This window comes from Phoxinus phoxinus (genome assembly GCF_949152265.1).
Source record: "Phoxinus phoxinus genome assembly, chromosome: 2".
Lineage (NCBI taxonomy): Eukaryota > Metazoa > Chordata > Actinopteri > Cypriniformes > Leuciscidae > Phoxinus > Phoxinus phoxinus.
The window spans coordinates 43,011,263-43,036,488 of NC_136877.1; the positions used below are offsets into that span (position 1 = coordinate 43,011,263).

At 36.5% G+C, this 25,226-nt stretch overlaps 1 protein-coding gene across 2 annotated transcripts; it reads right to left on the reverse strand.

Annotated features, from left to right (window-relative positions):
* Positions 1-1,238: 1,238 nt before the first annotated feature.
* On the reverse strand, positions 1,239-24,965 carry kif7 (kinesin family member 7). 2 transcript variants are annotated; one of them, XM_079594956.1, is made up of 19 exons: positions 24,785-24,965; positions 22,177-22,570; positions 21,518-21,718; positions 19,654-20,041; positions 17,216-17,759; positions 16,886-17,053; positions 15,633-15,830; positions 14,126-14,274; positions 13,352-13,476; positions 13,065-13,226; positions 10,502-10,704; positions 9,352-9,549; positions 8,292-8,417; positions 6,177-6,353; positions 5,873-6,088; positions 4,547-4,753; positions 3,879-4,077; positions 2,970-3,131; positions 1,239-2,128 (listed from the first exon to the last, which is right to left on the reverse strand). In XM_079594956.1, the coding sequence occupies exons 1-19, from the start codon at positions 24,848-24,850 to the stop codon at positions 1,749-1,751; spliced, it is 4,263 nt and encodes a 1,420-aa protein (XP_079451082.1). In that variant the 5' UTR covers positions 24,851-24,965; the 3' UTR covers positions 1,239-1,748. The 2 variants fall into 2 exon arrangements, with proteins under 2 accessions (XP_079451082.1, XP_079451083.1); XM_079594957.1 differs by having other exon boundaries at positions 16,886-17,029; positions 24,785-24,964.
* Positions 24,966-25,226: the final 261 nt, after the last annotated feature.

The window sequence follows — 25,226 nt, forward strand, 5'->3', positions numbered from 1 at the left end:
TAGACAGGCCCCAATAGCCTCATAGGTAATGTATTTTTTAGGATTTTTGTCCGTGATGACTCGTCATGTTTCTCTTTTGATAAAACTGATTTGATTCCCCAAAGTATCACAGAATGGAATATAAGCCTATAAGCCTATAACAAGAAGCACTACACATAGGCTATTATCCGCAGACTTTTAAATCGGAATAATTATCTTCTGTTTTTGAATACTATTTTAAGATTAACTTTCCCATGGAAAAAACGTGAGTGAAATTCAGACATAGCATGTCCAAAGCTTGAATTGTGGGCTTATACCGCCACCTGGTGGTTATTTACGCATCATCGTCTTGTTATTCACTTGTTTTATAATAAATCTAAAGCAAAACTCTCGTTAACACCTTCACTTGTTCATTGGCGCTACACTCACGTGCTCTAAGTAATATAACTGAAGTAGCCTAGTAGCAGTTAGTGAACTGTAGAAATGTTGTAAAAGTGCGACCCCGGCAGGACTCGAACCTGCAATCTTCTGATTCGAAGTCAGACGCCTTATCCATTAGGCCACGAGGCCTGCGAAAAAACTTCTCTGGTCACGTGTCACACTACAAATGCTAGAACATAATATCCACTTATTTTTCAGGTAAGCGCGGCTTCCTGTGTCATTCGCTTCCAGTTCTTTTTATCTGTACATGTATGCTGCTTGAAATTGCAAACTGGTATTTCTTACCATATTATTTTAATGTAGTGTCTTATTTATAAACATGCGGGTTTTGTAGCGTAAACACTGAACTTTTATATATTATTCTCGTTATTTTCGTTATTGCGACCAATAAATCGTATTCTCGAACATTCATAGAAAACACCTTCTGTGTTGAAAATTTTGTTTTTTTGTGTGTACGATAATTTTCTTAGCATCAAGCGTCACTTTCACCGATGGACCAAAAGAGGGCGCACACAGACAAAATATCACTTTCTTTCAAAACAAGAAGTTTGAGTCGTCAAATGTGATATTTAAGTCAAACTATTAAGATTTATGTTACTACAAACCAACTTGGCTATTAATGGTTACAACCATACAGTAAAAATGAGCAAATCCTATTGCGCATAGATAGTCGCTGCGTACAAAGGATAAAGATGATAATACTAGGCCTACTGAGCGACTTACACATTTCTGCTGACGGCTTTACGTTTCACGCCGCTCTATCAGATTTATACATCACATTTGAAATATATTTAATTACATAAACCCATGTATTGGCTCTAGAAAATGGCGACCACCATGCGGGCCAGTGGCGCAATGGATAACGCGTCTGACTACGGATCAGAAGATTCCAGGTTCGACTCCTGGCTGGCTCGTTTCATCTTTTCTAAAATCCCTTACAAGCGCGATACGTTTAAATAATTGTTTCTTGGTTGTGATATTTAATTTACTTTACATGTAAAATGAAACGTGGTCTGATTAAAGATGTTTTTTTTCTGTCAAGACAGTAGACAGTTTTTATTTCATTATATATGAAAAAAAAAAACTTTTACATTCACTAAAAAATTGTCCATGAGTGTCAGAAACCTGCAACAGTTTCCTAAAAAGTGCTTGAAATGTGACTGAATGCATCGAAAGTACATTTCAAAGATGACTGATGGCCGACAAAGTAGCCTACAAGTAAACAATCAATCATCATTTTTTTGCAATAAAAATTAGATTCAGTATTCTAAAAAAAAGAAAAAAGAAATGGAACGCTACTCAAGATATTAACTGTACAAAGTTCTTTACTACATTGGATTTTTCCGAACATCAATTATTGTTGAATTGGAATTAAGTGGTCCCGTGTTAAGGCTCGATCTCCTTGATTCTCTCCGTGGTCTTGTGAGGGGCAGGGAGGCTGTCCCACTCCAGTGTGTGGAATTCATACCAGGCTGAATTATTCTGTTATTTGGTAGTTCACAAGCTGCTCTCTGCCTGAGCTCCTCCATGCTGTACTGGTCCTCTGTGGGGAGAGAAGAGCGCCTCCATGTCGGAGGAAGCGGGGCATGAACCAGCTCCCGCATCTCTTCTCTTGACTTCTGAACTCTCTCTGCCTCAGACTTTAGACTTCCATCTTCAGTAACTCTGCCCTGGATCCCACCTGAAAGCCGGCTGTCACAATATGGACCTGAGGAGTAAAAAAAAAAAAAAAAAAAAAAACAGATGGAGGAGTATGCTCCTGTATGACATATATATACATATACCAGTATATACTTTTTTCAGAAGACTTGAATATAATCATACAAATCATATGGATAACACTTAATTATCAAGCGTGGCGTCAGTTCTAGCAGGTTACGTTAGTCAAGCTTGCATCAGCTGACTGTCAGCTGATCCACGTCTACCTATAGGAATATGATGCCTATCAGAGCATCCATATATAAGCTCCTTCAGTATTATCAGCAGTTATACCATGGTCTGGGTGAATACTCGATTCTGATTGGCTGCAGGGTGTCCATTAAAAAGTGATGTAGGACATCTAGTGTCCTATGACAGTGACCGTTTTATTGAGAATTTAGCTTCATCAAAATGGGCACAGAGATAGACAAACTAATGTAATAATAAATGTACATTTAACATTTTCAGAAGAGCTGCCCTGTCATGCAAAAATCTAAACATGTTTGTTTTAGTAAATTGCTCAGTGCAAAGAAAGAGAAGTAATGGGAGCCTGGTATTTCTTTGTTCTTTCTTCATGCGTCTAATAGACATGAACAAGTTCTTTGAAAAACATCTATGACCTTTGAAACATGTCTCGTCTTCATGCTCTATGTTGACTATGGTTTCAATAATAAACATACATTTGCATAAAGCATCCATATTTATCCATGCCCATAATGATTAGAGTATTACAAACTGATTAATCGTGATTAATCGCGAGTTAACTCATGACAATCATGCGATTAAAATTTTTTGAATCGACTGACAGCCCTAATATATATATATATCATAATAACCAAGCAGTTTCTCACCTTTGCTTTGTTCTCCAGCATGATTTACAGGGCCACACATTTCCCTCAGCTTGATGTTCAGCTCCTGATTTGCTATTTTGCAGAAGCTCAGCTCTTTGCTGAGGTTGTGGATCAAGCACTCATACTGCCGCTGTCTACCAGCCAGACCCTCATCCATTTGCTCTGGAAACACAATAAATCGCCAATACTTTCACTATTTGCTCATAATGCATATCCGTGGATAGTATTGCCAGTTCAGGAATATTTCTATAGCTGCTATGAACAAACCAGAGATACATTCTCCAGTGTTGTTTTGCAGTTAATTACATATTAGCACTGGCTATGTTCTATAACCAAGGATAATATAGCATAAAACAAAGATAAATCTATTGAATGGTCTGTGTTTATGTGGATGAAGACTAGAGATGCACCGATTACTATTTTCTAGGCGGTTTCCGATTTCCCATTGAGTTTGACCAGCAGATACCGATTTTAGCCGATTCCGATTTCATTTTTTCTAACCACTTTACATCACACACAAATATTTATTTTCTATATAAATATATATATTTTTATAAATCACCATATACTTTTACCCAAACTGAAAAATAAAAACAAGTTTAAATGGGTACATATTCTATATATTTCTGAGTCTTCATTTTCTTTTCTGACATAGCCTACTCCAGTTCTTGTTAAAACACACTAGACATGCAAATTCTGTGCACTTTGGGCACTTTTTGTGTGAAATCATATTTATTTTGTTATGTTAATGCGGCGCCCGAGTGCATTTGACCGGCATAAAATCGGCATATGTCAGACTGACCGGCCGGTCGCCGGTTATGGCCGATCACATGAAAATCGTCCAATGCCGGTCACCAGCCGATCAATCAGTGCATCTCTAATGAAGACTGCAGTAGTCAGGACTCAAACCTCGGCACTGCTGCAGCAGAAGCTGGATGTTTCTCTCGTGTTCTTTCTGCTGCTGCGTGAGTCTGCGATCCGCCTCGAGCTGCTGTCTTTCCAGAGCTGCTTCCAACCACACAACCAAGTTCTGCTGCTCCTCGACTCTCAGCTCCAGCTCTGCTAGAGCCAGCTGCAGCCTCCGTTCTTCCTCTCGGAGACACACAACCTTTTCAACACACACCCAGCATTATATCAGTCGTACACTTCGCTAAAGAGAGGCAGGTCAAGCAAATAAACAAATATTTCAATTTACTTGCAGAGCGCCTTCACAACACATGCTGTTACAAAATCACACAATTACTCAAGTCTTTGCCTTTCCCTAATGTGTTAAACAGCTAAACTAATAAGTTATATTAAAAGGAAGCATGAATATAAAAATAATGTGAGAAAACGTGTCTACATTTGCCAAAACAGGGTAAATGTGACCACTCGGGCTAGAAGCTAACGTGTGGCTGTGATAAACACGGATAAAGTGTTGTTATTGTTTGACAAAGAACTGGTACTGGTCTGCCAACTGAAATGATAATACATCGCACCTCTTCGAATGTAACTCACCACCGCAAACAAGTACACCTAAGTGTCAGCCTATAACTTCACGAAGGAGGTTAATGAGAATAATCTGAGGAAAGTCTGACCTTATCGAAGTATTTACAAAGCAGAGCTCTAGTTTCTGAGCCGGACAGGTTGGAGAGTTTGGCCATCAGGTTCATCTCCCACTGGGTTAGCATGCTCCCTGACGCCCGCAACTGCCTCTGCCTCTGGGTGATCGCCTCGTTTTTGTACTCGATAGCAGCATCCAGAGCCTCAATGGCCTCGTCCAACTGGAACAGTGTTCGCTCTTCCTGATGTTTAACAGAGGACAGGGCAGCTTTAATAAATGGAATTTGCACATCATGTGCAAGGTTGGTTTGGAAGTCTTCACACCAAAAGGTGCAGAATTCTAAAATTCTAAAGCAGAAATGTGGCTAGGACATTCTCATTTCAGAAAGCATAAAGGTCCTTGCACACTGAGTCCAAAATTTTCGCATGCGTTTTTTCGTATCCGTCATTCGGTGGCTCTGAACTGTCAAAACACCAATTCAAATGCTTGTTACGGATGCGAAAAACGCAGAAAATGTAACATGAAAGTTTCGCAGGCAGTGTGTAAACGCGATTGACATAATGTGAGGTCGTATTTATTTTTTAACGTGCAAAAACGACGCAAATTTCGGACTCAGTGTGCAAGGACCTTAAATCTGGATGGATATTCTAATTCCAGAATTTAAAATTGTACAATTCTGAAAACTTTTAAGAATTCTGATATTCTAAAGCATAAATTTGACTAGGAAATTCAAATTTCAGAAGTTAAAATTTTTGAATTCTTAAATCTTTTAAGAATTCTAAAAGTTTAAGAAATCTAAAATTCAATTTCAGAAGTTGAATATCTTAGAATTCGTAAAATATAAGAAGAAATTCAAAAGCATAAATTTGGATGGATATTCTAATTCCAGAAGTTAAAAATTTTGAATTCTTAAATCTTTTAAGAATTCGAAAAATTTAAGAATTCTAAAATTCTACAGCATAAATTTGGCTAGGATATTCTAATTCCAAAAGGATATTCTTGTTCCCATCACACACTACATGATTTTAAATAAAATGTAAATTTCGAGAACCCAAATTCTGCAGACTGGTTAGTGTTGACTTCCAGACTGCAAATTAAATCTGGGCAAAAGTTGTGTAGTGTATTCCAGCCTTAAATTAGCTAGGACATCCTAACTCTACAACTTTAATAATTAAAAAATTCTGAAGCATGCAAATGAGACGCAGAAACATGTTTTGTGTGAGCTGGCCTCAGATTTATAATGTTGTAAATTATAAAATGATGCAAACAAATCTGGATGGGAATTTCAAAATTCTAACGCATTCAAACAATGTTTTTTGGGAAGTACTTCTAAAATTCTGCAAATCAAAGTGATTTCCACCTCAGGGGAGAGCAGGTTGCCCTGTCTCAGCTTGTCGTCCAGCTCCACCCTCTGTTTGAGGAGCTGGTCCTTCTCCTGCCGGAGGTTGGAGATCTCCTGTCTGATCTGCTGAGAGTCCTGAGCGCTGCCACTACGCAGAAGACCGTTCCTCTCAGTGAGCTCCCGTTCCAGAGACTCGATTCGGCTCGACAAGGTCAACAGGTCTTTACTGAGAGCCTGCAGAGAAAAGAGACCATATCAACTTTTAAAGACTCATAAAGGGGTGTATGATGGGACGAAGCAAAGCCACAAAGTTTACACAGACCTGACTAGAGCGAAGCTTTTTGGATTCCAAGCCACTGCGTTCCAAGAGCAAGGCCTCTTTTTTGGCTAAGATCTCCTCTCTCTTGGTCAGTTCTCCTTCCAGGTCATCAAGTCCACGCCGTTGATCCAGAACCTTCTCCATTTCCTCATCAAGCCAGCGTTTCTGCTCCTCTATCTTCTGCTCAACCACAGATATTTTGAATGCAATTATTTATATATTAAATACATGGAACTGCCTCTGAAACGTAAAATGATAAAATACGTTTTGCATTCCCTTACGGAACAAAAATATATGGGAATATATATACTCATCCAAGTGGATGCTGCACACTGGTGGTGGATTGAGGAGAGATCCCCTGACATGATTGTAAAGCGTTTTGGGTGTACAGTAGTACATATGAAAAGTGCTATTAAATGCCTCATTCATTCATATACTGCAAAATATAATGCAATATATTACATTTCCATTATGGAAAACTAGTGCTTATATTTTTCAATATACTGCAAAAAATGCATTGACCATGTATGGCTATATATTAATACATATAAAATGTTTATGAATGAAGACAAAAATAGCATTACATGTAATATTCACAAAGTTTGATCATTTATTGCGTACATATGTATATTGCACATACATGTTCCAATTTAAATGTGAATGTATTTTCACATATACATATATATATATATATATATACACATTTACAGACTGAGTTACAACAGATTTCTAGTTGCCAGGATGCTTTGCTTCTGAGAGTTTCTTTTTATTGAAATGAAGTGTTATTTAATGTGTTTTGCTCAATATTATTTATAGGGGGGAGATCTGTTAAATGGGTTGCCCTTGTGCTGAAGAGTAGAGCTCGATGTTAAGTTGACAATTGGCCGAACACCATCAAGAAGACTATACCGGTAATTACTATATTTTAAAAGTAATGGCTGTGCACTCCTCAGCACTGTGATAGTCTCTTGGCTAAATAATTTAGTACATGCAGGTGTGCTTGTGCCTTTGTTAACTAGCTTAAAATTATGAAATATTTATAATGTAAATGATTTAAAAAATCGATCTCATTATATGTGTATTTCTGCATGAGAAAATATATCTGCAATCTATTACACATGCAGTACCATATCTGATCACATATACAGGTGAAACTCGAAAAATTTGAATATCGTGCAAAAGTTAATTTATTTCAGTGATTCAACTTAAAAGGTGAAACTAATATATTATATAGACTCATTACATGCAAAGTGAGATATTTTAAGCCTTTATTTGTTATAATTTTGATGATTATGGCTTACAGCTTATGGAAACCCCAAATTCAAAATTAGAATATTGTGAAAAGGTTTTCATAAGCTGTAAGCCATAATCATCCAAATTATAACAAATAAAGGCTTGAAATATCTCACTTGGCATGTAATGAGTCTATATAATATATTAGTGTCACCTTTTAAGTTGAATGAATTACTGAAATAAATGAACTTTTGCACGATATTCTAATTTTCCAAGTTTCACCTGTACATCTATATATTACGAAGTGTATTACTGAATATAAAATTACATACATTATGATATATTAGTAAATATGTTGTTATATTCAATATATGAAAAGAGGGAATTCCTTATGTATTATTCAAAATACTGTAATATATTAACACAATATATTATTCTGTATATTTTCAAATATACTGTTAAACCATTTAATATATTGATCATTCATATATATAGGGAAATTTCTTTTCTTTTCAAAAGGGTTTACTCATCAGATGGTGGAACTGCATTCAAGGTATACTTTTTAATGTTAATTCCCTAGAAATCAAACCCACAACCATGACCTTAGAAACAGCAAATGCATTGCTGTAAGGTAAATAACATACAAAACCTGTATCAATATCAGGCTGAGAGGGATTTGGGCAACAAAATGAACTGTTGAAACAAGCTACTGAAATATACCCTCAGCCACAAGGAAAAAATAATAAAAGTCTTTCGAACGTCAGTCAAACTATTAAACACCACGTCTGAGTAAACAGATCTAAAAATAATATTTTATAGCTGGGTAATAGCTGTGGGAAGGGTTTGATGAAAAGAGCACGATTTCGTTTTTCTGTCTGAACCCACCTGCTGTTCCTCTAGTGATACGACCGAGCCGTTACTTCCACTTCTCCTCTGTCGCTGGAAGGCAGCGATTTCCTCCGTCTTAATCCTCAGAATTTTCTGCTGCTGTTCGTTCTTTATCTCCAGCTCCTTTGAGAAAGAGAAAGACGCTGTTTGGAAAATCATTCACTATTGAAAAACAAGAATAACTGGGAGGCTGAGGTTTCTCTGTAGATTAGTATTGTTCAGAATACCGAAACAAAAATGACTAATTCTGGCCCTTACAGAACAGAACTGAGAAAAAAAAAGAAAACTGTGATGAACACTCCAAAAAATACCATTAAATGTGTAATTTCTGAAACTCCAGTGGCACCACACAAAGAAAGGCCTGATCTGAAGTGAACAAGACAGAAAAATACCATAATTTTTATATTTTATGAAGAAATTTTGTGTTTATATTTTATACACTACCATTTGAAAATTTGGGTTTTTCTTCATGTCTCCAAAGAAGTCTCACCAAGGCTGCAACCATTTGATAAAAAAATACAATACGAACAGTAATATTGTGAAATATCATTACAATTTTAATCTGTTTTAAATGTAATTTATTCCTGTGATGGCAAAGCTGAATTTTCAGCATCATTACTCCAGTCTTCAGTGTCACATGATCCCTAAGAAATCATTCTAATATGCTGATTTGCTGCTCAAGAAACATTTCTTATTATGACCACCGATGAATCCATATTTTTGTGGAAACTGAAATACATTTCTTTTCAAGATTCTTTGATGAATAGTTTAAAAAAATAGCATTTAAAAAAAAAAAAATCTTTTCCCTCTTAAAGAAAATATCTTATTGAACCCTCACACTTTTGAACGGTAGTCCATTTTATATTGTATGAAGAAAAACCACAGCCTCGGCCTAGAAATAATTATTTCTGCAATTCCACTGCTAGTGAAGCATAAATTACACACTTCACTTTCAATTACATCTGTACTCTGGATTTCTCCCAGGCTCCGTTCCCCACCTGCGCCGATAATAGACCGAACGCAACACTGAGGTCAATCGCACAGCGAGTCGGCTCACCTTGACTCTGTGCTTTCCTTTCTGCATCTCACTCTCCAGCCGTCTCTTCTGCTGGCTCTCCTCTCGCAGGCGGCGCTGCAGAAGGTCCTGCTGCTGCTTCATGTTCTGCACGTTCCTCTCCAGCTCCTGCACACGCCGCTCGCTCTGCGCAGACAGGGAGGCCAGCTGCGCAGTGTCCCGCTGCTTCTGCTTCAACACCTGAAGGCACAGCACATGAGCAGGGCTATATTTATATTGCCAGAAAGAATCGAGCTTTGCATTGAATTTGTAATACCAGAATATACAGAATAAGAATGATGAATTGCTGTAGCATATACTATAGGAACATTTCTTAATGCTTCCGTTAACTTATTCAAAGTTTCTTCAAAAATGATAACTGAGCCTGAATGCTGCTCTTTCAATAAATATCTGCAGTATATATATATATACACTATGACAGTCCTTTTGTCATTTTATTTTATATTTGGTTTCAATTTCCGAATGTTCTGAACGTAATACCTAAAGGCACACTATGTCATTTTTCGCCACTAGAAGTCGTTTATTCAAAATAAAGGCGTAGCTTGATGACGCCTTGATTTCACGGTATACCTCTACAGCCGGTGGAGAATACGACAGGACTCGGGCAGAAATCATATTCATGGATGACCGGTAATGTATTAAAGATGTATTATATATTATATATTTATTTTAAAGCGTCTTTGGTGTTTCCATGGTTTCTACAAAATATAACCGGAAATCGAGGGTAACGCGGGTGTGATGTCATTGATAGGCAAAGCACGGACACGGTCCGTGTCGTGGTTAAATCTGCTTATCTCTCTGGATTTAAACATTCTTAGACATGTGGGATAATGCAAGTACACAAATCAACAAAATATATAACATTGTTCTAGTGGTTTTTGAATATTTTGATCCAAAAATCTTACATAGTGTGACTTTAATGCTGTTACAGTATATACCTAAAAAAACATTTACCGGTATATCTTTTTTCTATATTTTGTAATTTGTGTCTTTGCTTCTCCTTTTATTATTGTTTCAGTTCATGCTGTAGAAATTGTTTTGTGACAACCCTAAAACCTTTATAGAGAAACGCCACTCAAAAGAGATTTCCATAATGATGCCTTTCGGCAAGGCAAAGCTGCCAGACACAGACCTGAACTTTGCTCTGCGCAGCTGCGATTTTCCTCCTGCACTCCTGAGCTTTAGAGCGGTCAGCGGCATTACGGCCGCCCTGAACCTCCAGGTCCTGCAGCTGCTTTTGTGCCTCTGTAAGCTCCGCGCGGGCCTGCTCCGCCTCGGCTTCCAGCTCAGAGATCTTACAACTGTACTGCCTGTTCATGGCCTGGGCATCCTTACCTACAGAGAAAGACAGGACATGATCATTATAACAGAACACTGATGATGATAAACTCATAATGGATGATGACAAGAGTTTGGGGTCTGTATGTTTTAGAAGACAATGACGCGTTAAATTGAACAAAAGTGACAGTAAAGACATTTATAATGTTACAACATATTTCTATTTCAAATAAATGCTGTTCTCTTGATATTTCTATTCATCAAAGAATCCTGAAAAACAGTTTCCACAAAAATATTAAGCAGCAAAACTGTTCTCAACATTGATAATAATTCATGTTTTTTTGAGCAGCAAATCAGCATATTAGAATGATTTCCATTTTTAGAAGGATCATGTGACACTGAAGACTGGGGTAATGATGCTGAACATTACATTTACATTGAATAAATAAAAAATGTAAACTCAATATAAATATTTTTTAGTAAATAACATTTTTAAATATTTGAAAACAAAAGTATTTCACAATAACACTTCCAGTTTTTTTTCTTCTTCAGTTTTTTATCAAATAAATGTAGCCTTGGTGAACATAGAGACTTTGAAACAACACAAACCTTTGAACAGTAGTATATGTTTAAATCAAGCTGCTACTGTTGTGTCACTTTCTAATGCAAACATCTAATTTTATAGAAAATTCAATGTTTCTTTTTGGATATCTAAATCAAATCATAAGTGCCATTAAAATGTGCCATCTGTTGGAGTCGTGACCTAGCGGTCCGCATACATGCATGGATATATTGAGTTGGGAAGTCATCATGCAAAATAAAAGTGAACATTTACAGATAAGACTATAACCATAAAATATCCTTTAAGCAGCTCTCAAGCACATTAAACAGCACAAGCATCTGTCACAAAACACTGGGCACATGAAACTCAATGAGCTTTTTTAAAGCATTTAATATAACATTCTCCCACGCTTTGGACTTGTATCGTGAATGTTTCCGCTGCAGCTAAGCTCTGTGACCTCTGCCATTTTGTTTCATAGAAATGTTTTTCACTGCTGTAAAGTGGTACAACTGATGAAGGTTCCTGATTGCACAGACAGATGGTGGAATTGATTGTTAATACTTTTTTCATTATTTATTATTAATGATTTTATTCATTACACATTGTTTGGGCGCATACAGTGCTGCAGGGATGACGTATTTCACGACGGACACGTCATTATTTTTGTAGGTCAACCTGGAAGAGCTGATATGATTTTTCCATTGGCCTCTGGATTATTGCAGACAATAAACTCTGGGACTGAAGAGAGTTTATGAAGTATAAGTGAGGCTTTATATTTTGTTATACAATTAAAAAAGACAGTATAATTGCATTTCATCAACTAAATAAACCGTTTTTTTCTTAGTAATTATTCAGTAAATTAAAGGCGACCTATTATGGAAAATTCACTTTTATATTATTTTTGAACACATTTATGTGTCTGCACTGCAGTGTGTTGTAAAAATCCATCCACCCCGTTTGTTATTTTCCCCATAATCTGAAAACTGAACCCCGCCAGAGCATTTGACAGCAGCATTCAAGTAAGAAATGTATTCTTTATAAAGACACAAAGCTTTTCAATCAAGAGCAGTGAGTGATTTTCTGTTTTCCTTTAGTTGTTTGTACCATATTAACAGCATATACAGCAGTGGGTACTGTATTACGCTGTGTCACTTTAATACACAGATCTAATATACATGCGATTTCTTTCCCACAGACATAACCGACTGCGTTTGTGAACTTGGTGCGTTTCTGACATAATCTAGAGTGTATTTGACAGTTTAAGCGCAATAAGACGTGAAAGAGAAATTAGTTTAATACTCAAGGGACGCGCCGTCTGACAGGCAGCTTTCTGTGTGTGTGTGTGTGTGTGTGTGTGTGTGTGATCAGAAAACCATATATCATAAGTTTAAACTGATATGGCTTTATGCAAATAAATGCATTCAAACAAAAAATTTAAAGATACATGCACAAAAACATCATGTTTTTCCTTCCACTCAGAAATGAGCATTTGCAACATGGTATAATAAATGATCTGTTTTGAGCTGAAACTTTACAGACACATTCTATGGACACCTAAGACTTATATTACATCTTGTAAAAAGGGGCATAATAGGTCCCCTTTAAGTAAACACAGGCAGTCGTAAAATAAATAACTAAAAAAACAAATTGAAAGCAATTGAAAAAAAGATATAAATCATATAAACTGCTTTTCCAGTTGAGAATAAAGCAATTATCATAAAAGGTGCACACAAATATTTTCAGGTATTTGAGTCCATTCTCTATACTAGATATTCTGTAGAAAGCATGTTTTATGTTATTTTAATATTTACTTTTATTTTAGTACTGGTACAATAGGTTTTCCCAATGCCCTCACCTGTTTTGACCAGCTCTTTAATGAGTTCCTCCTTCATGCGGATGGTGATGGAGAGCTCTCTGATCTTCTGCTGTGCCTGGAGAAGCCCTCTCTCCGAGCAGAACTCGCCTCCAAAACCTCTCACGCTCTCCCACACCGAGCTCTCGCCAAAGCTGCTGTTAGCTGGAGAATCAATCAAAATCAAAACAGACTGAATGCTGGAAAGAAACTACTGTGGGCCGGAGTCCTTCCGTGAAACACAGAGACCCTCAAGGCTTGCCAAATGTTTTCAAGGATGTTTAACTCACATGTGCGTCTTGTGCATTGTATGCCCAGAGGATGCCCAAGCCCAAGCGCCTGAGGCAGCGGAGCCCTGGCAGAAGACCCTTGGAGCACTGGAGCTTCTTTTTTTGACCAGGTTACATTGATAGATCTGACAAAAAAAAACTGCAATGCTAAATAGACTTCTAAATACAGTAGATAGCCATTTCTTCTCAATTAAAGGGGCTACATGTAAAATTCATAAACCCTTGTTATAAGCAACACTGGTGGCTGTTAAGTGAACTGCATCCAGCAACTTATTCCTCGTGCTCGCACCTGTACACACGTAACGCACAAGAAACTGAACGTGATTCAAGGCCCAAATATACTCACGGCGAAGTTCTTTTACATTTTTTGCTTAAAAGTAAAAACAAGTTGGAATTACAGTGATATACTGTTAACAAACATCCTGACGCCATCCACACTGCTGAGAAAGCTGTTTGGATGAATATGTAAATATGTTCTGTGTGCTTTCCTCTAAACAACAAAATAACCTCAAAACAAAAATGACATCGGTGAGAAAACAGCAGTCAAGAAACCATCCGATCATAGCAATTTTGCTGCACTTCACCAGCATCAAGTCGAGTTCTTCACATAAAATTCAGTCTGCAGGCTTTCACAGACAACCTAGAAAGTCAAAGGTGTTCTCGATTTTTACGTTTTTACGATACAAGAGGTTCATACATTGCCAATAAAAAAAGCGATCAATACATGGAAATTCTTACACATAGCCCCTTTAGGATTAATACCATCTTCCATACTTGCGTTTATCTCTGGTGGTTTGAACATGTCCATCTTCATCTCGGTTCACTCCTTTTCCAGAAGTTTCATAGTATGCGTTTCCATGTCCGCTGTCCCACTGGGTCTGGTCTGAAAATGAGCTGCTGTCCACTGACGCACCCATTTCACCCTAAAACAGTTTGCATAAAAGTAAACAAATATCGACCGCATTTCATATTAATGCGCTAAATCTATATATCTACAATTTCAACAAAAAATTATGCTAATTAACTATATTATTTGGCAGAAGAAATTATTTTATTATTATATTTAATGAACGAAAAATATTTTTAATAATAATTTTTTAAATAATAATTAGAATTTATAATAATTTTGGGGTTTTTAGGGCACCAGATATACAGTAAAATATCTGATATACACACACGGCTGCACATCATTTGAATTCATATTAATGCACCAAAAATGTGCTCACCATGCATTTATCTGATTAAAAAATAACTCGTTTTCTATGTTAATATATTTAAAATTGAGTCCTGTGATGCAAAGCTAAATTTGCAACATCATTACTCAGTGTCACTCTAAATCATTCTAATATGCTTATTTGCAGCTCAAGAAATAATTATTTTTATTATCAATGTTGAAAACAAAGTTGTGGAGCTTAATATCTTTGTGGAAATACATATTTTTAATTTTTAAAAGGAATTTATTTTAAATAGTTTATTTTTTTGTAACAATGGAAAAACTGTTTACTGTCACACAATGAATTTAATGCGACCTTGCTGAATAAAAGTATTAATTTCTTCACAAAAAGAAAAAGAAAAAAAGACTTACTGATCAAACTTTTGAACAGTAGCTTTAGATTAAATTAATAATCTTGACTAGGGCTGTAAAATATAAACACTAGAATGTGAACCAAAGTCAAAGTCACAGTAAACTTATGTGTTTCTGTTGTTTTATCCTCCTTTTGCAATTGACTCATTTTCAATAAACACAAACAAATAATGTAAATAACAAATACTATATAGTAAACAAACAATATAGGCGAACGTAAAAAATTCTGCAAGTTACTTCATCACTGCTGTTACAACTGATATATTCTCGTCACTGCCATCTGTTGTTTCGGAGAATGGCTGGTGCCAAGCGAAAGCACAAACAAGGCTCAACACACAGCCGCTCATGGCTTATTGCTTTAATAAATAACCCTGTCTCCAGACAATACATCAAATCCCAGCTTGTCATACAACAGGCTTGAAAAATAAGCATCAAAAGTGGGTTTAGGGTGTATAATTGTCTGTTAAGAAATCACAGTGTTACCTTGGCAATTAGCAGAATTTGTTTGGATCAGAGAATATGTGGGTGAAGTAAAAACACAGAATTAGCCAGCGTGTGTGACAAGTGTTTGAAGATGTTTGTGTACTGCTAACGGCTCAGCCCAGGTGGCGGCAGCTGTGGATTGTATCTTGAATTAAAGTTGATGTGTGTTTGCGGCCGAGGATGCTGCGAGACAAATCAAAACATATCAATTACCTGTCTGGCGAGGCTTCTGCCCACATCACTGTCGCAGGGAGGAGTGAGGCGGCCGGAGCTGTCGGATGTCTGCAGCAGTGAGTGGATAGGAGCAGTGTGAGGTCTCGGTTTCAGGTGGAGCAGTCCCACTCCACCAGGCTGGGCTAACAGACTGTGAAGCTCTGCTATTAGGTCCTGCTGCTCTTGTAGCTTATCGCTCTAGGAACGAGAGAAAACAACAAGCAGTTAAATCCTTGTGAAAATACCAAAGATGTCCCAAGTACTGTTTTAAGGATTAAGTGCATTGTGACAGACAGACAGACAGACAGACAGACAGATAGATAGATAGATAGATTCAGAATCGTTCACTGTTAAATTTGATTTGTGAAGGATCTTAGTTGATCCTGGAACAATATTCCAATCATCCAATGATATTTGAGGGATAGGTTTAAAGTTAAAATCTAGGCTTATAATAAGGGTTATGGGGCTTCTACACCATTCTTATTCACCTATCATTTCTTTTTGAATTTAGGGATAATTTATGGGTAGGGTTAGGATTGTTTTTGAACAAGAATATTGTTTCAGAATAAACAAAAGATGTTGATCCCGGAATATGTCTTACTTGGCAAAATCACAGTGAACAAACACCCTCAAAGCCGTTTTAAATAATGTTTGGTAATTTAATGCACAGGTTATATAAGAAAATATCATGGTTTCCACAAAAATATTAAGCATACCAACTGTTTATAATAATAAGAAATATTTCTTGAGCAGCAAATCGGCATATTGGAATGATTTCTGAAGGATCATGTGACACTGAAGACTGTAGTAAAGTAAAGATGCTGAAAATTCAGCTTTGTCATCACAGGTATAATTTTTTTTTTACAAATATATTACAATAGAAAACAGTTATTTTAAATTGTAATAATATTTCACAGCATTGGTGAGCAGAAACATCTTACCGACCCCAAACTTTTGAACAGTAGTGTATAGTATAATAAAAAAAAAAAAAAAAAAAAAAAAATTGCTAGATTTATGATGGTAATAACTTTGGAAACATCACTGTATGTGAAAAGGGTCCGTCAAGAGCAACAATTAGCCAATTACATATTTTAGAGAAGAGGATAATTATATTAATTTTTATTTACTATAGAAACAAAGACTTTTCCAAGACTTTATTAATTTCCAACTCTGGAATATAGCTGGAACATAGCACAATTAAATCTTCAAAATCAAAAACAACTAAAAGTGCAGAGAATGTTCAATCCCCTCACCTGTTGTTTGTATTGTTCCATGGCATCTTCCAGAGCAGCTAGAAAATCAGTGTTTTCTTGTTCTAGTTGCTGCATCTGGGCTTGCAGCTGGGAAATGTAGTCCTCGCGGTCCCCGTTCCAATCCACTTTGACGTGGTCAGGATCCTTTAGCATAAATAAATCCCACTGCTGTGAGAATTACGCAGATAATCACATAGTTTACATCATGCGAGCATATCTGAAATTAATGCTGGAGAAATAATGACCTGACAAGATGCGTAATTGCCTTTTTATGATGAATTGTTCAACATAAAATATTCATATTTGAAAATGGATGTGCCTGCAGCTAACCTGGTTGTTCAATGCCGCCCGCCCCCTTTTTAGCGCAGTGCTGTCCTCAGTAGAGGTGCTCTCGATGCCACTGTCCAGCCCTGATGCTGAGGTCAGGCCGCTGCGTTCCTCCTCAACGGCACAAAGCCACTCTTTCACCCGCAGGAGCTGACCTGCGTTCAGAGTTCCTTCCCCCTGCAGCTCCGTCAAAAGCCTGTAGGCCGAGTCCGTGCACGTCCGGTAGTGGGCGCTCTCCGCTTGCAGCTTTCTCACGTCCAAAAGCTCAAAGGGCCGAAGTCTCTTCTCGGGGTCGGAACGAGCGATGATACGGGTTTCAGAGCGCTGGCGGTTTTCAAGAGCTCTTCTTAACGCTTTGATCTGGAGTTCAAGCCCCTCGACGCGGTCAGGTTCCCCCCGACAGTTGACTGTGGCCCGGTTCTGGATGTTACGAGCCCGCTTGGCATAGTTGAGTGTATTTAGGCTCTCATCAAAGTCTGAGGAGGAAGGGCTTATGCACGCAATCATGAGGGTTTTGGCGTTGCCTCCAAGAGAATCCTTTAAGATCCTGACAACAAGATGCAACGCAGATTGACATCCTCAACCTCGAAAGCCTTTAAACTACATAAAGGCGATGTTACACATGCCCTTTTTCCTAAACCCTTCCCTATAAAAAAAACTACTGAAAGCATTTCAATCAGAGATAGGGAAGGTGAGCAGCAACGTGTGATTTCAGTGCGGTCAGTAGTAAAATAACAACAGCTTACACACGACCGTTTAAAACTTTGTGGGTTTTAAGATTTTTTTTTTTTTTTAAGAAGTCTCTTATGCTCACCAAGGCTTAATTCATTGGATCAAATACAATACAAGAGAAGAAAAAAAAAAAAAAAAAAATTTATTAAAGGAACACGCCAACTTTTTGGGACTTTAGCTTATTCACTGTATCCCCCAGAGTTAGATAAGTCCATACATACCCTTTTCATCTCCGTGCGTGCCGTAACTCTGTCTGACACACTCACCGCTAGCCTAGCTTAGCAAAAAGACTGGAGGTAAACGGCTCCAGCTAGCATACTGCTCCCAATAAGTGACAAAATAACGCCAACATTTCCTATTTACATGTTGTGATTTGTATAGTTACAGCGTGTACAAATAACAAGGTCACATGAGACACAGCAACTAACCATATACATACTGGGAACTATATTCTCAGAAGGCGAAGCACTGCTACTTCTGCGGAGTGATTTGCTCGCAGCACCTGAGAAGCCCTGTGGTGAGGAGCAGAGAGTTCGCTCAGAGTGTTGCGCTAATCACTCCGCAGAAGTAGCAGTGCTTCGCCTTCTGAGAATATAGTTCCCAGTATGTATACGGTTAGAAGATGGCTGTGTCTCATGTGACCTTGTTATTTGTACACACTGTGACTATACAAATCACAACATGTAAATAGGAAAATGTTGGCCTTATTTTGTCACTTATTGGGAGCAGTATGCTAGCTGGAGCCGTTTATCTCCAGTCTTTGTGCTAAGCTAGGCTAGCGGTGAGTGTGTCAGAGTGTGTTACGGCACGCACGGAGATGAAAAGGGTATGTATGGACTTATCTAACTCTGGGGGATACAGTGAATAAGCTAAAGTCCCAAAAAGTCGGCGTGTTCCTTTAACATTAGCAAAATTATTATTAATATTTTCAAATGTAATTTATTCCTGTGATGTCAAAGCTGAATTTTCAGCATCATTACTCCAGTCTTCAGTCACATGATCCATCAGAAATCATTCTGATATGCTTATTAGCTGTTCAAGAAACAGTTCTTCTTCTTATAAACAGTTGTGTTGTTTAATATTTTTGTGGAATCGTGATAATTTATTTTCATGGTTTCTTTGATGAACAAAAGGTTCAAAAGTGCAGCATTTATTTGAAATAGGAATCTTTTATGAAATATTTTCTTTAATTATGTCTTTATTTTCACTATTCCTCAGTTTAATGCATCCTTGTGTGGAATAAAATTATTAATTTCTTTAAAAAACAACAATAAATTACATTTTAAAATATATTAAATAAGAAAACAGTTGCAGCCTTGATAAATGCAGCCTTGATGAACATAAGTGACTTTTTTTCAAAAATATATTTAAAAAAAAAATCTAACTGACTTAATTTTGAACAGCATTATGTCTCACTCTAATTTTTTACATTTTTTTTAAACAAAACAAAAAGTCAGTGGTGCTTAGTTTTAGAGACCTACGTCTACTTTTAAGAAACAGTAAAACAAAAAATCATAATAACAAATTTATTGTTTAAAAGACAATAAATAATTTACATTCAGAAAGATAGAATCTACTTAAGATTTTTCCTGTTGACACTTCACTAAAAAAAACAGCCTTTTTGTCTTATCCCAAACTTTAAGAGTAAGCAATAGTAATAGTGATTCTTGCATTAGCAAACACTACTATTAGCATAAAAAGATTTGTACCTTGTGATTTTGGAATCCCTGTATGGAATATGGGTGCCTTTTCTTTTGGGGTCCCCAAGCGCTCCAATGACATTTCCGAGAGCGAGAAGCCCACTGTTGATCTGAATGCTCTCCTTGAGCCGTTCACCGGTGTTGCCGGTTTTGAGGATTCGCTCTGATCCAGCCAGGTCCACAAAATGGAATTTGGAAGAGAGGATCTGCACAGTCCCGGATGCTCCTCGAGAACCTCCACGCCTCTGTTCCATGAGCACCGTGAAGATGGTGTGAGAGCGACTGGAGTGGGGGTTCATCTGGGTGGCCCCTGTGTGACGGGCCGTCTTTCCTGACTCTAAGAGACTCAGCACCTCATCAAGTCCCTCCACTTCACATTCCTTCACACCACAAAGCACTGTGGGAACACACAAAAGATGTCTTTCTTTTTCTGAACGGTCACGTATTGCTGAAAAACACTTCAGCAATCGAAAATGTCCTGATTAGTCGACTAGTCTAAATGGGCAGTTTTGAAGAGTCATAACACAAAACACTAAAGTTGTGTCCCAAATGACACACTATCTACTTATGCACTATTTACTCAACAGTGTAGTGTATGAACTTTATAAGGTTATTTTGTCATAGCCCCTCCCCCTCCGCTACGTAAATAAAGCTGTGACAGTCGAGTGCATGAAGTGTCGAGCATTTTTCTGTTAAATAAATGCATCATCCGGGTATTTAAAAGTACACTTTTTCTTTTGGAATTTTCAGTGTGAACAAATTATTTGCAGTATTTCTACTACAAAATGGCACAGAATAGTGAATAAGTACGCGAATCGGGGATGCACCATAAAGGGATAGTTCACCCAAATCTTTTTTATTTTGTCATCATTTACTCACCCTCAACTTGTTTCAAACCTGTATGAGTTTCTTTCCTCTACTAAACACAAAAGAAGATATTTTAAAGAATGTTGGTGAGTAAATGATTGAAATTCTTATTTTCTTGGGTGAACTACTATACTTTAAGTACATAAAAAACAGAAACAGAAAATGAAGCATTTTAACAAAGGAGAAGCATACCAAAAGTAAATAATACTAATAATAAACGGATGCTCTCAGGATTTTGAGGGGTCTTTGTCGACTTATGGGCAGCTGACATGATTTCAAGTTGTATGTTTGTGCAGTGTGACATGCTATAATTAATCTAAAAAAAAGAAAGAAAAAAAATGTAACAATAATTATTAGAAATGTTACGGAAATATATTATTTATAAATATGCATTTAAACAATAATAATTCTTTAATTATTTATATGGAGGATATTTTTATTATTTAATAAAATCGTTTAGTCTAGCTTAGCTTTACAGGCAACCCACAAAGTAGTTGATTTTGAGAATACGTACACTAGCATTTGAAAGTTTGGGCTCAGTAAAATTATATTAACACGTTTATTCAGGACTTTTAATAAATGCATTAAATCGGTCAAAAGTGGCAGTAAAGACATTTTAAAGGTACACAAAAATATATATATTTTAAATGTTCTTTTGAACTTTCTATTTATCAAAGAATCCTGATTTTTTATTATTATTAAAGACTCCACAAAACTATCAAGCATAATATAAAAATTATTTTCAACATAGATAGTAATAAGAAATGCTTATTGAGCAGCAAATCAGCATATTTGTGAAGGATCATGTAACACTGGAGACTGGAGCAATTTCAGATTTGTCTTAAAGTATCACTTTATTTACTGTATTTTGATCAAATAAATGCAGCATTGGTGAGCATAAAAGACAAAAAAAAACTCTTACCAAATCCAAACTTTTGACCGGTAATATAGTTTTGCACACCCGTACTTATTCCACTTCTTGCATCACTTTTCCTCGCAAACTTACCTATGTTGCCCTTTTCATCCTCTCGAATATGTATGTCTTTACTGGCCGTCTCAACTTCCAAAAGGTCTCTGAAGACCTCTTTGTAAACCTCCATGTACGACACTCGGACAGAGAAGTCAACGAGCTCATTCTCATCCAGCAGTTTGAAGATCTCGGCCACAGCTCGGGGAATGATGCCCTGCTCGTCATCCCTAAAAGCAGCTGCGGCCAAAAAACCAACAGAAGGTTAATGAATAACTCTATGAGGCAGAATGCTAAAACGCGAGATCTCAGATTGCCAGTGGAGCGGTGGCAACTGAACCGGGGGAGGTGTTGCTGGCAGAACGAACGTGCAAACTCGTGGAAGCATTTTAACAAGACAGACAAAGCCTTTCCTAGCCTTAACGTGAATCATGTCTGGTCTAGATGAAGCACATTTATAATAATATGCTGCACGGAATTGAACTTAGGCATGCTTTTGATCTGTTTACTCAACACATTAGCTGTCACAATACTCAATATACCTCCAATAAAATAAAAACACTGCACTTTTATATATTGATTAATTTTACATCCTTAACACTGTTATTTTACGGTTTATTCATGTGAAGCTGCTTTGAAACAATCTGTGCAAGCACTATGTAAATAAATGTGACTTGACTTCCATTTAAAAGACTTACAAATGTTGGCTTCTCCAATGGTGTAGGTTTTGCCCGAGCCGGTCTGCCCGTAGGCAAAAACCGTGGCATTGAAACCATTAAAGAAGGCCTCGATTAGAGGCTGAACGCAGTCTGTGTACACATCCTCCTGTGTAGAGCTATCCTCAAACACAAAGTCACAGTGGAAGTGGCGTCCATTGCCCAGGGTGACCCTCCTCTCCTCTGGGTCTGCAGTGATGCAACTCTCGTGGTTGTGCAAAATCTCTTTGGGAAGCAGCGGACGCACCCGGATGGCCACCTGTACAGCGGTTTCCTCTACCTTACTTTGGCCAACTCCTTTGGGAGACATTTCTGAGATGATTAGCAGACCCTCATTACTTCTGTGGTGCTGCCGTGATACTGCTTCCTTTAGGCACTGAATTAAATAAGAAATATGGATTAACAGAGTAAAGGGCAAACCATCTTTGACAGAGACCTTTCAACTAACTTCTAGGTCAATAATAATAAATAGGGTCATTGTTTATGTTATTCCCCAGCTCTATTCCCCTTTTCTGAAGAAAGACTAACATAAATAGTGATGATAAAAGCCAAAATATTAAGTACCATATATAAATAATTGGAGTAATTCACTATTTTGTAGAGGGGGTTCAGAATTTTTACCCACAATTTAAAGCCAAGTTACAGGGGGTAAAAATGACTTTAGAAAGATGGCAGCAACATTATTTTATTTTTACACAAAAATTAGATTAGTAGGTCTATTAGTAAGTTATTTTGTCTTAGCAATCATTGTAGCATTAAATACCAATTGAGACTGATTAAAATATATAATCCTATGAATAAACTATTGAGAGAAAGTTAATGTGCCTCAACTTGACCATTTCAGTATTTTTGGCACTGACATATTGTAAAAAAATTGGTATGTCCAATGCAGTTGTTTTGATAGAAGTAAAGAAGATACATTACTATCAACATTATTTGTTCATCAGACATTCCTATTTCAATACAAGGCATATCAGCTGTTTGAAAGTTGCCCATACTTGGTTTTCGACCATTGGAAATGGCTAAAGTTCAACAAATTTGGACATATATATTTGAGATCTATATATTATATTTATATATATTATAAATATAATATATATTTGAGATCCTTATATATCTGGCAATGGACCATATAGCTTAAATGGTCTTTAAAATTAAGATACCAAAAGAAAAGTTTGTTGAGAACCAGAATCTAAAAGGATATTGAGATATCTTTAACACTTCTAGAGTTATAGACAAGCAAACTTTGGAAAAATAATATTTTGGTACTCAGACAGGCATGTTCTATTGCTTTCATAAAAGTAAACAAGATACATTTATTTTATTAATATTATTTAAGACATTCTTCTTCAAAAGAAAGTATCAGCTATGCAAAGTGAACCACATTTGTTTTTTTGACCACTGAGTAAATGTAACAATTTATGAGTCTCTATTGGCATATAATGAAAGGATTGCTAAAGAAGTCCACAGTATTTACTAATCGACCTCTTTATTTATAAAAATACACAAAGTCATTTTCTCCCACCTATAATTTGGCTCAAAATCTCAGGTGAAAACTGTCCTTTTTGACCCCCTACAAAATAGTGGATTACACAGTAAATATGCATCTGTGACATTTAACCTTTTGGCTGTTATCAATATTAATGTTTGTCGGCTTTAAAATATTAAGATAAAATATTATCAAAATAAAAAAGTTTGATTTGACATGGAATGACTCAATAATAATAATTATTATTTGTAGATTGTTCAAGGTCACTTTAAATTAAAAGTTAAAAAATATATTATTGAATACACACACACACACACACACACACATATATAATATATATTACACATTTAATTAGCCTACTAATTCCTTTTTTATGTATATCAAATATTTTACATGTCAAACTACTCTTTATAAACATATCTGGGATTTAATTATTTAAAATCCATATCAAACAAGCAATATTTAACTCAATAATTTGTGAGTTAATGCAAACATTAAAAGGACATGGTTTAGCTGATGGAATGGTATTTGCTTAGGCTACGTATAATTTAGTATTTAATATATTAGATAGTATTATAATAGTATTTTTTGTGTTTTTGTTTTGTTTTGTTAAAGTGCATCTTAAAAAACAATAAAAACTTAAAAAAGACAATAAAAAAAGCATGAAATAATCACAATCTACATATACGAAACAATAGGCTAAACCATAAACCAACTTTCAGTGTTCGTATCCCAAACTAGTTTTGAGAAAAGTTTCATTTGTGTCGAAAAAAAAACATGCAACAGCAAATAAAAGTAAATAAAAATTTCCTAACACGTTTCCAGCACAAGAAATTAAATTGACGAGATATGGAAAGTCTCAGCGAGATGATAACTATGCAGATGAATGTGTTTAACTTTTTCCCTAAAGTCAGATTAGCCTAGCCGCTAGCAAATGTATTAAAAGTTAAAATCTCTTTAACACACACAGCACACTGAAAACAAAGCTCAAAACACGCACGCGCAGATTTGCCTACAACACATATAAGTTAGCGCGTGCAAAGCTGCTAACGTTACTGTTATGTAAAGTTTTTAGAGGTTTTTCATAACTTTCTAACTTACTGTTGTTTCCGAGTCCATCAATTCTGAGTCCTCAGGGCACATCCCATTCCTATTCCCAAAGCCCATTCCCTGGATCCAGACCAGCCCATGACGAGCGCAGTGGATGCAGTGATGTCATTCAGTCGGCTCCCCAAATGCCTGAGTAAAATCTGATTTACAGCGGATCTTTGTTTAGTTCTGTTTGTTGTAATAGTTTGATAGATAGATAGATGAAACCTATAAAAAGAAACCTTTGTGTTTCTGAAAAGTATCATTGTGTTTGCATTTGTAGGCTAATAGGGATAATAATAAAAAAACAATATTGATGATTTTGTTTGTAACCAGCATGTAGCTAGGCCTATAGGGGAGACTGGGGATAGTTGTCACAGTTTAGCCTACTCTGTTTATATTTGATAGGCACAAACCTTAAAAGCAAAGATTCTTGACTACGAAAATTTGTTCC